At 54.7% G+C, this 16,735-nt stretch overlaps 1 protein-coding gene across 1 annotated transcript in view; it reads right to left on the bottom strand.

Moving 5' to 3' along the window:
• Window positions 1-8,191: 8,191 nt before the first annotated feature.
• LOC133362207 (protein phosphatase 1D-like) overlaps window positions 8,192-16,735 on the bottom strand; it is a 10,458-nt gene continuing 1,914 nt past the window's right edge. Inside the window, exons 2-6 of the mRNA XM_061581147.1 lie at window positions 16,547-16,735; window positions 15,031-15,444; window positions 14,807-14,986; window positions 10,159-10,312; window positions 8,192-8,252 (exon numbers count right to left, since the gene is read on the bottom strand). The exon at window positions 16,547-16,735 is cut by the window's right edge and continues 25 nt beyond it. Of these exons, the coding sequence (XP_061437131.1) occupies window positions 8,192-8,252; window positions 10,159-10,312; window positions 14,807-14,986; window positions 15,031-15,444; window positions 16,547-16,735 (998 nt within the window). The remainder of the gene's footprint in view (window positions 8,253-10,158; window positions 10,313-14,806; window positions 14,987-15,030; window positions 15,445-16,546) is intronic.

Raw genomic sequence — 16,735 nt, 5'->3', positions numbered from 1 at the left:
GTGTTGTGCATTTTTTAAAGATTTGCTTCTAAATAAATTATTGGGGAGAGAAAAACGGGGTTTAACACGCACATTATTCACACATTTGGTAATGTTTTATGATTGTGTAAACGTATGAACAGGAGGCAGTACATCCATAAATTAAATCGAAGTGTGCTCGCTCAGGTTTGAGTGCCCTAGAACACGTGCACCAGAGATGGAGTGATTAAATAAGCGTTGCTCTACAATCAATTGTTTCTTCACCCGATGTGAATTTGCGGCAATGTGCGGATGTCTTCATCCAGCGGTGGATAGATCGTGGCCGCAGGTTTTTCTTTTTTGCACCAATGAAGTGTTCTCAATAAAAATTTGAATCGATTAATCACTGACCAACATGCAGAGCTTAATCCCTCTAAGGAGTTAGTGCGGTAAAGACTTTTATTTGTCTGAAGGCCGTTTACGTGGAACTTTTCAGGGCGTTAAAGGCGAACGAGAAAACGGCGCCTGCTAAGGAATTGTGAACTGAGCTGTGGTGGGAGCTGTAGCATTGCAATCAGCTCTTGTAAGAGCAAGATGGGTTTCAAGAAAACTTACTAGACCCAAAGAAATGTAACTTGTCAAATAAGAACGAATACATTGATTGAACTCGACATACGGAGGATGTATTTATTGCAACACAAAAAGATACTTGGTTCCACCGAGATTTGAACGCAGAACACAGGGTTCAGAGTCCTGAGTGCTAACCATTACACCATGGAACCCACCACAGCTCAGTTCACAATTCCTTAACTCGACATGCGGAGACGTATTTATTGCAACACAAAAAGACACTTGGTTCCATCGACGTTTGAACTCGGATCGCAGGATTCAGAGTCCTGAGTGCTAACCATTACACCATGGAACCAACTGATGAACTGGGCTCATTACACAAGTGAGAATTGAGAAAAAGTTATGACAAATATAGCCCAATTACAGAGGGGCGATGGGTTAGGTGAAATCGTGGCATCTAGGAATTGAGCACGATGTGGGAATTCAGATCAGTGATTGCAAGGGAGGTTCTGCTCTGTCTGTGTGTCTCCGTGCCTCTTGTTTTTATGTTTTGTCTTTCTTTGGAATTTTCACACTTAAATTTCTAACTTAGCAATCTTTGAAAAACGTAATCGACCAGGCTAGGCGTTAATTGTGTGTTGACCGACTCTCTGTGTCGTTTTACGTAACATTTCGATACTTTGCTCGGTTATTTAATTTAGTGTGTTCTGTCTCCCTCTAAGCCTGCTTACTTTACTACGCCTCCCTTATTACTCATTGACATGTACATTTTTTTCCCTAACCCCTCCCTCTCTCTGCCTCCGCCCCACTCTGTCTATTTAAGGCCACCCCACAGAGACGATCACTCCTCTCTGTGCCTGTGTTGCTCTCTCTGTGTATCTTGGTGATATCTGTCTGCTTGTGTGTCTGTCTACAGTTTTCTGGTTAGATTTTATGTCGCTATTTCATTTATACCTGATGATGATTGCTTGTGTTGCAATCGAAACGTCGTATGCTATCATTTAATTTATTATTTTATCTTTATACGTGACTTTACCGAAAGAACCAAAGAATAAGAACTGCAATCCATTGAACCATGAGCTTGGAGACATTAGGGAAGTGGGCATAGGCCGGACACCACGATGGCCGATGTTTGAAATAGCAGCCAAAAGGAGAGAGGCCTCCGTAAATGTTGACCAAAGATCCGGGAATGGCTCGTGTGCTGTTCGCTAGATGGATTGCGGGATATGGTGATGATATCCTGGGGAAATCTCAAAACATTTGCTTAAAAATGCGTTAAACGGGTTTTTGGGGCAAGATTTTGACAGGGTAACTGATTCTCAATTTCATTCTGATTGTGTTATCCGTGCCGGGGTCATGAGCCAATCGATTCAGAACTCGCAAAACGACATTGCACTGCGAACAGGTTCATGGCAGGACAAGCGGCACATTTTGAAATGTCAGTGACCTGTTATACACGCCAGGGGGCAGTGTTGTACCACCTGCTCTGCTACGGATACATATTTCCCTCCTGAAGCGTTGATCTCAAAGCTGAAATGTAATTGAATGCAAACCCCACTTAATGGGTTTGAGCAGCCATCTGTGACCCGGCTGAGATCTTCAACTTGACCTAAAACCTCCCAATATTTAACCCCAAACCCTCCGCCCCCCCCCCCCCCACATCACCCAGCTAGAGGTCGCAAACGGGTTTTGATTCCTTACCCGTACCCGGCCGCACCAGGGTCGCAAACGGGTACCCGTACCCGTATCCGGCCGTACCCGTACCCTACCCGTACCCAGCCGAGTACGGGTAGGGTACGGGTATCGGGTACCTGATTGCGACCTCTGGGATGAAGCCACGTTGCAGGCGCGGGTGGGTTGATTCTAGGAACTTGAATTGTGAGAAGAGACAAGACGTTGGGAAATGAGTGACAAACGGTGACTCACTAGTGACTCACGGCCTACCCGTACCCGGCCGCACCAGGGTCGCACACAGGTACCCGTACCCGGCCGACAGACACAGACAAAGATCCCCCGTGTAGCCTCTAACAGACTGTAGGGGCAAGTGCTGTCAGTAGCGGTGAGTAGCAGCAGCACCTGTGGAGGTAGACAGACAAAGATCCCCCGTGTAGCCTCTAACAGACTGTAGAGGCAAGTGCTGTAGGTAGCGAGTAGCAGCAGCACCTGTGGAGGTAGACACAGACAAAGATCCCCCGTGTAGCCTCTAACAGACTGTAGGGGCAAGTGCTGTTAGCGAGCACCTATGAAGGCTACTGGCACTGTGGCACACGAGGGGGGGTGGGTGGCCAGCACCACGCCCGGCCGCCTTTGTCTCCTCTATGTTTACTACACACCGCACCAGGTACTCATTTGAGGCTGAGTCGACCTAGGCGAGGCCCAGGACCGGTTCAAATAATCGTCACCGGTGTTGTCCGTGAGCGGGAATCAAACTCGGGTGGCCAGGTTCATAGCGCAGCGTAGCGCTGACCACTGCACCACCGCTCCCCCTACACACTCACTACCAACACCCGCCATTCACCACTCAGTGACGGTGACGTCACCACGGCGCCTGTGCCAGGCTAGGTGCACTTTGAGACTGCCACGTGAAGCGTCGCAGGCTCACTGCTGGCAGGAGGTCACGGAACAGACCCAGCAGGTGCCATGGGTTGGCCGACTGAGATGACCAGTAGATGCACCACCAGCTGTAACCCCCTACTGTGCCAGGCTAGGTGCAGGAGGTCATGGGGCAGACCCAGCAGGTGCCGTGGGTTGGCCGACTGAGATGACCGGTAGATGCACCACCAGCTGTACCCCCCCTACTGTGCCAGGCTAGGTGCAGGTCACGGGACAGACCCAGCAGGTGCCATGGGTTGCCTGACTGAGATGACGGGTAGAGACGCATCACCACCTCTACCCCCTACTATGCCAACTTGCTGTGTTTTAGCCTCCCGGCGCTCCGCTCATTGTTGTGAGCGTCGCTCCTCTGCCCTCCGTTGTTGCTGGAGGGCGACTGCCCATCAACAGCAGCAGTGTCCTTCACGAGCCTCCTCCAAAGACAAAGACACATATCCCCAATATAGCCTTAACGGACTATCAGGGGCAAGTGCTGTTTGGTGGGGGCTGGGGATGGGGGGGGGCTGGGGGGGGCGAGCGAGCGAGCGGGAGATCCGCACAGAGACTGGCGGGTACGAGAGCGGAGGGATCTTATATTCTTGGTTCTTTCGGTAAAGTCACGTAGATGAGCGGAGTGATGTCACGGACACGGCTGGACACGTGTCTACCCGCACAGCCGCCCGCCCCTTAACCCCATGATGGGGAGGAGGGCGAGTCGCTGGCCGTCGCGGCGGAGACTCTGGTCGCGCCGTGGCCTGCTTCTGCGGCCGTCTGGAATGCTCTCTCTCTTGCCTTTCCGATTCCAGTGCAAAGACGACTTGACAACACTTGTCTCGAGATGGTTTCGTTATTGAAGGCACGTTCAATCGACATCAGGCGGAGGACCCCACCGCAACAGCCCCGAGTCTCCCGCGCATCTCCCACTTATATACGGACCGAGGCCATGCCCCCCCTCCCCTTCCCGAACCTTCCCGCCGATTTTGCACACTCGCTCCGCCGGCAGACTCCACCTGTCATTACCTCCCGTGGCCGCTAGTCCCTTCGCACTGTGGGCTGACTCCCCCTGTCATTACCTCCCATGGCCACCAGTCCCTTCGCACTGTGGGCTGACTCCCCTGTCACTACCTCCCGTGGCAACCAGTCCCTTCACACTGTGGGCTGACTCCCCTGTCATTACCTCCCATGGCCACCAGTCCCTTCGCACTGGATAAACACCACCAATCACTCCATGTTGTAATGCAGTCAACAAACTTTATTTGGATTGTTCCACACCACCCCATGAATCCACTTCACCGTCTGTCGCCACCTTCGCGTCCGACAGAACAGTTTTGGGGGGCCACGGCAATCGGGGGGGACAGCCACCCGGGCTGACAGCTCTCCCTCCTACAAAAAACAAAATCTTCACTCGCGACATCTTTAGGACGTGACAGCCGCCATCGTCGCCGACGACCGAGAATGAGAATGAGCGGCCTGTGAAGAAGAGTGGCGATGTGATGCGGCCACTGGAACATTGAACTCAACACGGCGTATGTCTACTAGCGTGTGTCTACGTGTGTCTACGTGTGTCTGTGTCTACGTGTGTCTACATGTGTCTGTGTCTACGTGTGTCTGTGTCTACGTGTGTCTACGTGTCTGTGTGTCTACGTGTGTCTACGTGTGTCTGTGTCTACGTGTGTCTGTGTCTACGTGTGTCTACGTGTGTCTGTGTCTACGTGTGTCTGTGTCTACGTGTGTCTACGTGTCTGTGTGTCTACGTGTGTCTACGTGTGTCTGTGTCTACGTGTGTCTGTGTCTACGTGTGTCTACGTGTGTCTACGTGTGTCTGTGTGTGTCTACGTGTGTCTGTGTCTACGTGTGTCTACGTGTGTCTGTGTCTACGTGTGTCTGTGTCTACGTGTGTCTACGTGTCTGTGTGTCTACGTGTGTCTACGTGTGTCTGTGTCTACGTGTGTCTACGTGTGTCTACTAGCGTGTGTCTACGTGTGTCTGTGTCTACGTGTGTCTACGTGTGTCTACGTGTGTCTACGTGTGTCTACGTGTGTCTGTGTGTCTACGTGTGTCTGTGTCTGTGTGTGTCTACGTGTGTCTGTGTCTACGTGTGTCTACGTGTGCCTGTGTCTACGTGTATCTACATGTGTCTACGTGTGTCTGTGTCTACGTGTGTCTACGTGTGTCTGTGTCTACGTGTGTCTGTGTCTACGTGTGTCTGTGTCTACGTGTGTCTACGTGTCTGTGTGTCTACGTGTGTCTACGTGTGTCTGTGTCTACGTGTGTCTGTGTGTCTACGTGTGTCTGTGTGTCTACGTGTGTCTGTGTCTACGTGTGTCTACGTGTGTCTACGTGTGTCTGTGTCTACGTGTGTCTACATGTGTCTACGTGTGTCTGTGTCTACATGTGTCTACATGTGTCTGTGTCTACGTGTGTCTGTGTCTACGTGTGTCTACGTGTGTCTGTGTCTACGTGTGTCTGTGTCTACGTGTGTCTACGTGTGTCTGTGTCTATGTGTGTCTACGTGTGTCTGTGTGTCTACGTGTGTCTGTGTCTACGTGTGCGTGTGTCTATGTGTGTCTGTGTCTGTGTGTCTGTGTGTCTACCGCGTGTGCCGTGAGCACCGCGGCGCTAGTTGGAGGCGGCGTCTCTGTGGCGAAGCTGCTCTTCGGGGCGGCTCCTGCGGCTGCACTTGCTGGGGGGCTCCTCCTGGCTGCAGCCCTGGGGAGGGACGGGGGGGCCACGCACGACGATCAGTGAGAGAACCACAGACTCACCACAGAGACCCACAGACTCACCACAGAGACCCACAGACTCACCACAGAGACCCACAGACTCACCACACAGAGACGCACAGACTCACCACACAGAGACCCACAGACTCACCACACAGAGACCCATAGACTCACCACACAGAGACCCACAGACTCACCACACAGAGACGCACAGACTCACCACACAGAGACCCACAGACTCACCACACAGAGACCCATAGACTCACCACACAGAGACCCACAGACTCACCACACAGAGACGCACAGACTCACCACACAGAGACCCACAGACTCACCACACAGAGACCCATAGACTCACCACACAGAGACCCACAGACTCACCACACAGAGACGCACAGACTCACCACACAGAGACCCACAGACTCACCACACAGAGACCCATAGACTCACCACACAGAGACCCATAGACTCACCACACAGAGACGCACAGACTCACCACACAGAGACCCATAGACTCACCACACAGAGACCCACAGACTCACCACACAGAGACCCACAGACTCACCACACAGAGACCTACAGACTCGCCACACAGAGACCCACAGACTCACCACACAGAGACCCACAGACTCGCCACACAGAGACCCACAGACTCACCACACAGAAACCCATAGACTCACCACACAGAGACCCACAGACTCACCACACAGAGACCCACAGACTCACCACACAGAGACGCACAGACTCACCACACAGAGACCCATAGACTCACCACACAGAGACCCACAGACTCACCACACATAGACGCACAGACTCACCACACAGAGACCCATAGACTCACCACACAGAGACCCACAGACTCGCCACACAGAGACCCACAGACTCGCCACACAGAGACCCACAGACTCACCACACAGAGACCCATAGACTCACCACACAGAGACCCACAGACTCACCACACAGAGACCCATAGACTCACCACACAGAGACCCACAGACTCACCACACAGAGACCCACAGACTCACCACACATAGACGCACAGACTCACCACACAGAGACCCATAGACTCACCACACAGAGACGCACAGACTCACCACACAGAGACCCATAGACTCACCACACAAAGACCCACAGACTCACCACACAGAGACCCATAGACTCACCACACAGAGACCCACAGACTCACCACACAGAGACCCACAGACTCGCCACACAGAGACGCACAGACTCGCCACACAGAGACCCACAGACTCACCACACAGAGACCCATAGACTCACCACACAGAGACCCACAGACTCACCACACAGAGACCCACAGACTCACCACAGAGACCCACAGACTCGCCACACAGAGACCCACAGACTCACCACACAGAGACCCATAGACTCACCACACAAAGACCCACAGACTCACCACACAGAGACCCACAGACTCACCACACAGAGACGCACAGACTCACCACACAGAGACGCACAGACTCACCACACAGAGACCCATAGACTCACCACACAGAGACCCATAGACTCATCACACAGAGACCCACAGACTCGCCACACAGAGACTCACAAACTCATCACACAGAAACCCACAGACTCACCACACAGAGACCCACACAGAGACCCATAGACTCACCACACAGAGACGCACAGACTCCATCACACAGAGACCCACAGACTAACCAAACAGCGACCCACAGACTCACCACACAGAGACCCACAAACTCACCACAGAGACACACACGTACACACAAACACACATCCACATGCGCGTACACACACACGCACACACGCACGCACCACGCATGGGGACGGTGCGCTCACCAGCTCAGCCGGCAGTGGAGTGAACTTCCCACTGCTGCTGCTGCTGCTGCCTCTGCTGCTGCTACTGCTGCTGCCGCTGCTGCCGCTGCTGCTGCCGCTGCTGATGGCACTGCTGATGATGCTGCTGTTGATGCTGCTACTGCCGCTGCTGCTGCCGCTGCCGCTGCTGATGGCGCTGTTGATGATGCTGCTGTTGATGCTGCTACTGCCGCTGGTGCTGCCGCTGCTGCTGCCGCTGCTGCTGCTGCTGCTGATGCCGCTGCTGCTGCTGCTGCCACTGCTGATGGCACTGCTGATGGCACTGCTGCTGCTGCTGCCGCTGCCGCTGCTGCTGCTACTGCTGCTGCCGCTGCCGCTGCTGCTGCCGCTGCTGATGCCGCTGCTGCTGCCGCTGCTGCTGTTGTTGTTGCTGCTGCTGCTGCTGCTGCCGCTGCCGCTGCTGTTGGCGCAGGTCGCGGTGCCGGCATGGAGCCGGGGCGCTAGCGGCGACACCGCCGCCGAGGGGCACAGCCGCGCCACCACGGCGCTCACGTTGTCGGCCGGGCGGCCGAGCCGGTGCCAGCGAGACAGCGCCTCGGCCACCAGCAGCTGCGCCGGCGTGAGGCCTCCAGCACCGCTGATGCTGCTGCTAGCACCACGACCACTGCTAGCACCACCACTGCTGGCACCACCGCTGCTAGCACCACCACTGCTAGCACCACCACCGCTAGCACCACCACCGCTGCTGGCACCACCACCGCTGGCCTGCAGGACGAGACGTGTGTGTGTGTGTATACGTGAGTGTATGTGTACGTGAGAGTGTGTGTGTGTACGTGAGTGTGTGTGTGTGTACGTGAGTGTGTGTGTATACGTGAGTGTGTGTGTGTACGTGAGTGTGTGTGTGTGTGTACGTGAGTGTGTGTGTATACGTGAGTGTGTGTGTGTACGTGAGTGTGTGTGTACGTGAGTGTGTGTGTGTGTACGTGAGTGTGTGTGTGTACGTGAGTGTGTGTGTGTACGTGAGTGTGTGTGTGTACGTGAGTGTGTGTGTGTACGTGAGTGTGTGTGTGTACGTGAGTGTGTGTGTGTACGTGAGTGTGTGTGTGTACGTGAGTGTGTGTGTGTACGTGAGTGTGTGTGTGTACGTGAGTGTGTGTGTGTACGTGAGTGTGTGTGTGTACGTGTGTGTGTGTGTGTACGTGAGTGTGTGTGTGTACGTGAGTGTGTGTGTGTACGTGACTATAGCGTGTGTGCATATAGACGTGTGTGTATGTAGATGTGTGTATGTAGATGTGTGTGTGTGTAGATGTGTGTGTATGTTGATGTGTGATTGTCGATGTATGTTGATGTGTGTGTGTGTAGATGTGTGTGTGTATGTTGATGTGTGTGTGTAGATGTGTGTGTGTGTAGATGTGTGTGTGTATGTTGATGTGTGTGTGTAGATGTGTGTGTGTAGATGTGTGTGTGTAGATGTGTGTGTGTATGTTGATGTGTGTGTGTAGACGTGTGTGTGTGTGTGTATGTAGACGTGTGTATGTTGATGTATGTATACGTGTGTGTGTGTATGTAGATGTGTGTATAGAGTATGTAGATGTGTGTGTGTATGTAGACGTGTGTGTGTATGTTGATGTGTGTATACGTGTGTGTGTGTATGTAGATGTGTGTGTGTATAGTGTATGTATACGTGTGTGTATGTAGACGTGTGTATGTTGATGTATGTATACGTGTGTGTGTATGTAGATGTGTGTGTGTATAGAGTATGTAGATGTGTGTGTGTATGTAGACGTGTGTGTGTATGTTGATGTATGTATACGTGTGTGTGTGTATGTAGATGTGTGTGTGTAGATGTGTGTGTGTATGTTGATGTGTGTGTGTAGACGTGTGTGTGTGTGTATGTAGACGTGTGTATGTTGATGTGTGTATGTTGATGTGTGTATACGTGTGTGTGTGTATGTAGATGTGTGTGTGTATAGAGTATGTAGATGTGTGTGTATGTAGACGTGTGTGTGTATATTGATGTGTGTGTGTAGATGTGTGTATGTAGATGTGTGTGTGTGTATAGTGTATGTAGATGTGTGTGTGTGTATGTAGATGTGTGTATGTAGATGTGTGTATGTAGACGTGTGTGTGTGTATGTTGATGTGTGTATACGTGTGTGTGTGTATGTAGATGTGTGTGTGTATAGTGTATGTAGATGTGTGTGTGTGTGTAGACGTGTGTGTGTATGTAGATGTGTGTGTATAGTGTATGTATATGTGTGTGTGTATGTAGATGTGTGTATGTAGACGTGTGTGTGTGTCGACGTGTGTGTGTGTAGACGTGTGTGTGTATGTTGATGTATGTATACGTGTGTGTGTGTATGTAGATGTGTGTGTATAGTATGTGTAGACGTGTGTGTGTATAGTGTATGTAGACGTGTGTGTGTAGACGTAGGTGTGTGTATAGTGTATGTAGACGTGTGTGTGTAGACGTGTGTATGTGTGTGTCGACCTGCTCGTCAGCTCGTTGGCAGAGCCGCACGGCCTCCGTGGGCATGAGGACGTCCCAGACGCCGTCGGTGGCCAGCACGAGGTGGCGGTGGCGCTGCGGCTCCAGCCGGTAGGCGCTCACGTCCGGCTCGGGGGACACCACGAACTGGCACCTCGCTGCCTCGTAGCTCCAGAGGTCCCCTGTGCACACACACACGTGTACGCACACACACACATGTACACACAGACATGTACACACACACGTGTACACACACACATGTACACACACCACAAACTGGCGCCTCGCAGCCTCGTAGCTCCAGAGGCCCCTGTGGGATATCGCCAACACACACACACATGTACACACACACACACACATGTACACACACACACACATGTACACACACACACGTAAACATTTAGGCTGGCCTGCCTACGATCCATCTTGGGTTTAACAAGGCTGGATTGTGTTAGAAGCTCACAAATCCTTGAAAGATCTGGGCAAAGTCCCATCGGTGAGCTCCTCCGGCAGGCAAGGCTGCGTTGGGCTAGAGAAGAGATGGAGTGATGTGGTACAGGAGGACGTGGAGCTGAGTGGACTTGCCGATGACCGGTACCAGCGGTGTCAAGATCGGCCTCTGTGGAGCAGGCTCGTGAAGGACGCTACTGGGCAGTTGGAGGCAGTCGCCCTCCAACAACAACGGAGGACGGAGGAGCGACGCGCACAACAACGAGCGGAGCGCCGGGTGGCTAAAGCACAGCAAGTTGGTTCAGTAGGGGGCACAGGTGGTGCATCAGCCAGTCATCTCGGTCATCTCGGTCAGTCGACCCGTGGCACCTGGGTCTGTCCCGTGACCTCCTGCCAGCGGGCGTTCGACACTTCACGTGGCCTCAAGGTGCACTTGGCCTGGCACAAGCGTCGTGGTGACGTCACCGCCACTTAGTGGCGAATGGCGGTTGTTGTTGTTGTTGTGTAGGTGTGTGTGTAGGTGTGTGTGTAGGTATGTGTAGGCGTGTGTGTGTAAGTGTGTGTAGGTGTAGGTGTGTGTGTAAGTGTGTGTGTAGGTGTGTGTGTAGGTGTGTGTGTGTAGGTGTGTGTGTGTAAGTGTGTAGGTGTGTAGGTGTAAGTGTGTGTGTGTGTGTAGGTGTGTGTGTGTAGGTGGGGAGCGGTAGTGTAGCGGTTAGCGCGCTGCGCTATGAACTTGGCGACCCGGGTTCGATTCCCGCTCACGGCTAACACCAGTGACGATTATCTGAACCGGTCCTGGGCCTCCCCTAGGTCGACTCAGCCTTAAATGAGTACCTGGTGCGGTGTGTAAACATCGCCACTAGGGAGACAAAGGCGGTCGGGCGTGGTGCTGGCCACCCACCCCCTCGTGTACCGTTCCGGCCTTCATAGGTGCTCGCTAACAGCACTTGCCCCTACAGTCTGTTCAGGCTATACGGGGAATCTTTGTCTTTTGTGTAGGTGTGTGTGTGTAGGTGTGTGTGTAGGTGTAAGTGTGTAGGTGTGTAGGTGTAAGTGTGTGTGTGTGTAGGTGTGTTTAGGTGTGTGTGTAAGTGTGTGTGTGTAGGTGTGTGTGTGTAGGTGTGTGTGTGTAAGTGTGTGTAGGTGTGTGTGTGTAAGTGTGTGTGTGTAGGTGTGTGTGTAGGTGTGTGTGTAGGTGTGTATGTTGATGTGTGTGTGTAGGTGTGTGTGTAGGTGTGTATGTTGATGTGTGTGTGTAGGTGTGTGTGTGTAGGTGTGTGTGTGTAAGTGTGTAGGTGTGTAGGTGTAAGTGTGTGTGTGTGTAGGTGTGTGTAGGTGTGTGTGTGTAGGTGTGTGTGTAGGTGTGTGTGTAAGTGTGTGTGTGTGTAGGTGTGTGTGTGTAGGTGTGTATGTAAGTGTGTGTGTGTAGGTGTGTGTAGGTGTGTAGGTGTGTGTGTGTGTAAGTGTGTAGGTGTGTGTGTGTGTAGGTGTGTGTGTGTAGGTGTGTATGTAAGTGTGTGTGTGTAGGTGTGTGTAGGTGTGTAGGTGTGTGTGTGTGTAAGTGTGTAGGTGTGTGTGTGTGTAGGTGTGTGTGTGTGTGTGAGTACCGAGGGAGCGTGACACGGCCAGGCATGGGATGTACTCCGTGTTGGCGCTCTGCTGCTCAGCGCCGCCGTGAGCCACTCGCCTCCTCCTCCAGGCCACACGGCAAGGCCCCCCTGGCTTACTCATCACCCTGGCGGGCAGACACACAAAGACAAAGATCCCCCGTGTAGCCTTAACAGACTGTAGGGGCAAGTGCTGTTAGCGAGCACCTATGAAGGCCGGAACGGCACACGAGGGGGTGGGTGGCCAGCACCACGCCTGGCCGCCTTTGTCTCCCTAGTGGCGATGTTTACACACCGCACCGGGTAGTTGTTTGAGGCTGGGTCGACCTAGGGGAGGCCCTGGACCGGTTCAGATAATCGTCACCGGTGTTGGCCGTGAGCAGGAATCGAACCCGTGTCGCCGGGTTCATAGCGCAGCGTAGCGCTAACCGCTACACTGCCGTGCCCCATACACACACACATACACGCACACACACATACACGCACATACACGCACACACATATACGCACACACATACACACACACATACCCATACACGCACACACACACACACGCACACACACACACGCACATATACGCACACACATACACACACACACACGCACACACACATACACGTACACATACACACACACACATACACACACATACACCCACACACACACACCACACACACACCACACACACCACACACACACCACACACACACACACACACACCACACACACACACCACACACACACACCACACACACCACACACCACACACACACACCACACACACACACCACACCACACACCACACACACACACCACACACCACACACACACACACCCACACACACACCACACACACACCACACACACACACCACACACACACACACACACCACACACACACCACACACACACACACCACACACACACACCACACACACACACACACACCACACACCACACACACACACACACCACACACACCACACACACACACACACACCACACACACACACACCCACACACACACACCACCACACACACACCACACACACCACACACACACACACACACACACACCACACACACCACACCACACACACACACACACACACAACACACACACACCACACACCACACACACCACACACACACACACACCACACACACACCACACACACACCACACACACACACCACACACACACACACACCACCACACACACCACACACACACCACACACACCACACACACACACCACACACACACCACACACACACACCACACACACACACCACACACACACACACACACCACACACACCCACACACACACACACACACCACACACACACACACCACACACACACACACACACCACACACACACACACACACACCACACACACACACACACCACAACACACACCACACACACCACACACACACACACACACACACCACACACACCACACACACACACCACCACACACACACCACACACACCACACACACACACACCACCACACACACACACCACACACACCACCACACACACACCACACACACACCACACACACACACCACACACACCACACACACACACCACACACACACACCACACACACACACCACACACACACACCACACACACCACACACACACACCACACACACCACGCACACACACACACCACACACACACACACACACACACACACCACACACACCACACACACACACCACACACACACACACCACACACACACACCACACACACCACACGTCTCACCGCCCGCCCAGCCTCTCAATGCGATCCCTCTCCACGGGGTCGCCCGGCTTGTGGTCGCGCGTCAACCCCACGGCAAGTAGCGACACCTCCTCCTCCTCCTCCAGCTCGTCCGTGTCCACCTCCTCCTCGTCCACCTCCTCCTCCACCACCTCGTCCTTGTCCACCTCCCGCCGGGGCAGTGGTGGTGGTGGCGGTGGTGGTGGCGGTGGCGGTGATGGTTGTGGTGGTTGTGGCGGTTGTGGTGATGGCGTTGACAGTGGTGGTTGTGGTGGTGGCGGTGGTGGTGGTGGCGGTGACAGTGGCGGTTGTGGTTGTGGTGGTGGCGGTGGTGGCGTTGACAGTGGTGGTTGTGGTGGTGGCGGTGGTGGTGGTGGCGGTGACAGTGGCGGTTGTGGTTGTGGTGGTGGTGGCGTTGACAGTGGTGGTTGTGGTGGTGGCGGTGGTGGTGGTGGCGGTGACAGTGGCGGTTGTGGTTGTGGTGGTGGCGTTGACAGTGGTGGTTGTGGTGGTGGTGGTGGTGGCGGTGACAGTGGCGGTTGTGGTTGTGGTGGTGGCGTTGACAGTGATGGTTGTGGTTGTGGTGGTGGCGGTGGTGTTTGTGGTGGTGGCGTTGACAGTGATGGTTGTGGTTGTGGTGGTGGCGGTGGTGTTTGTGGTGGTGGCGTTGACAGTGATGGTTGTAGTTGTGGTGGTGGCGGTGGTGTTTGTGGTGGTGGCGGTGGTGTTAGCGGTGTTGCCAGGTTACGGCCGACGGCCGCTATGAAGGCCTTCGCGACGCGTCCGTGCATAGACGTGGGGCCGTACCAGGCTAGGTGCGCCTTCACAGAGCGGACCTTGACACAGGGGCCCTTTGAAGGGGGACCCATTGAAGGGGGGCCCATTGAAGGGGGGCCCATTGAAGGGGGGCCCATTGAAGGGGGGCCCATTGAAGGGGGGCCCTTTGAAGGGGGGCCCGTTGAAGGGGGACCCGTTGAAGGGGGGCCCGTTGAAGGGGGGCCCGTTGAAGGGGGGCCCTTTGAAGGGGGGCCCATTGAAGGGGGACCCATTGAAGGGGGACCCATTGAAGGGGGGCCCGTTGAAGGGGGGCCCGTTGAAGGGGGGCCCGTTGAAGAGGGGCCCTTTGAAGGGGGGCCCGTTGAAGGGGGGCCCGTTGAAGGGGGGCCCGTTGAAGGGGGGCCCATTGAAGGGGGACCCATTGAAGGGGGGCCCATTGAAGGGGGACCCATTGAAGGGGGACCCATTGAAGGGGGGCCCTTTGCAGAAGAGGGGCCCATTGTGAAAATGGGTCTCAATGAAGAAGGGGTCCTGGTGGCGGTGGCGGTGGCGCTGCGCCCCCCGTGTGGCCGCTGAGCGAGGACGGCTCGCGAGTCTCCCACGTGAGCCACGAACAGCAGGTCGCCCATCAGCAGGCAGCAGCACGCCGTGGTGCCCGCCATGCTGGGCTCGCCCTGCCACGTGCGCCGCCAGCTGCCTGTAGGAGCACGGAGGGGCGGAGGGGGTTAGACAGGGGTGTGGGTGGGTGGGTGAGTGGGTGAGTGGGTGAGTGGGTGGGTGAGTGGGTGGTTGAGTGGGTGGGTGGGTGAGTGGGTGGGTGGGTGGGTGAGTGGGTGGGTGGGTGGGTGAGTGGGTGGGTGGGTGGGTGAGTGGGTGGGTGGGTGGGTGAGTGGGTGGGTGAGTGGGTGGGTGAGTGGGTGAGTGGATGGGTGGGTGACTGTGTGAGTGAGTGACTGTGAGTGACTGTGTGAGTGGGTGGGTGACTGTGTGAGTGGGTGGGTGAGTGAGTGGGTAGGTGAGTGGGTGGGTGAGTGGGTGGGTGACTGTGTGAGTGAGTGACTGTGTGAGTGAATGACTGTGTGAGTGGGTGGGTGAGTGTGTGAATGGGTGAGTGAGTGACTGTGTGAGTGAGTGACTGTGTGAGTGGGTGGGTGAGTGTGTGAGTGGGTGAGTGAGTGGGTGGGTGAGTGTACGACTGTGTGAGTGAGTGACTGTGTGAGTGAGTGACTGTATAGTGTAGTGTATAGTAGTGTATAGTAGTGTAACGGGTTCCGGAGACACTTGTAGAGGTAACTTCTTTATTACAATACAACACTCCAACAGTCCTGATACTCTGCTACAGCTTAGGTACACAGCCTAGCTACACTGCCTAGATACTCTACTCTGGCTACGCTCCGGAACTCGCCCTCACAAGGTCGTAGCGTCGGGAGTTCCAGAGTCCCAGCGCTGGCTCTCGCAGCATCCCAGGGTCTTCAGATGGCTGGTCGTGGGTCTTGGGTCTTGAGTTACAACTGCCCCGATCGTCCAGGGAGCTCCGCTTATATGCCCAGTCCCCAACAAGGGGTGGGGCCGTGTGCGCCACCAGACATCCCACAGAGCACACACAGCCCCCCCCCGTTGGCGGCGCCCAGAGGCTTAAGCGTCTGGACCCCCTGGGAACCCAGCGCCTGGCGCCCAGGGGATTACGCGTCTGGACCCACCTGGGAACCCAGAGCCTACAGCAGCCCTTCCCTTCTTATGTCACTACAGTAGTATAGTGTAGTCCACACCACAGCATCGAACAGCGCGTGGCAACTCACCCAGCTGCCCCCACATGGCGCGCTGGCAGGCCAGGAAGCCGTCGCGGATGGCGCTGCACACTCGCTCGGGGTCGGGGGGGCCCCACAGACCGGGCTGGGCGCGGATCGTGGGCCACAGGGAGCGGCGGGCAAACTCAGCGGCCTCGGAGCCGCCGTGCCCGTCGAACACGGCGAGGAAGACGACCTTGC

The sequence above is a fragment of the Lethenteron reissneri genome, unplaced genomic scaffold, assembly GCF_015708825.2.
Source record: "Lethenteron reissneri isolate LAM-NWPU_2019-01 unplaced genomic scaffold, ASM1570882v1 scaffold_1402, whole genome shotgun sequence".
In the NCBI taxonomy this organism is placed as follows: domain Eukaryota; kingdom Metazoa; phylum Chordata; class Hyperoartia; order Petromyzontiformes; family Petromyzontidae; genus Lethenteron; species Lethenteron reissneri.
Note: the sequence above shows the minus strand (reverse complement) of the source record. Positions and strands in the feature narration are given on the sequence as shown.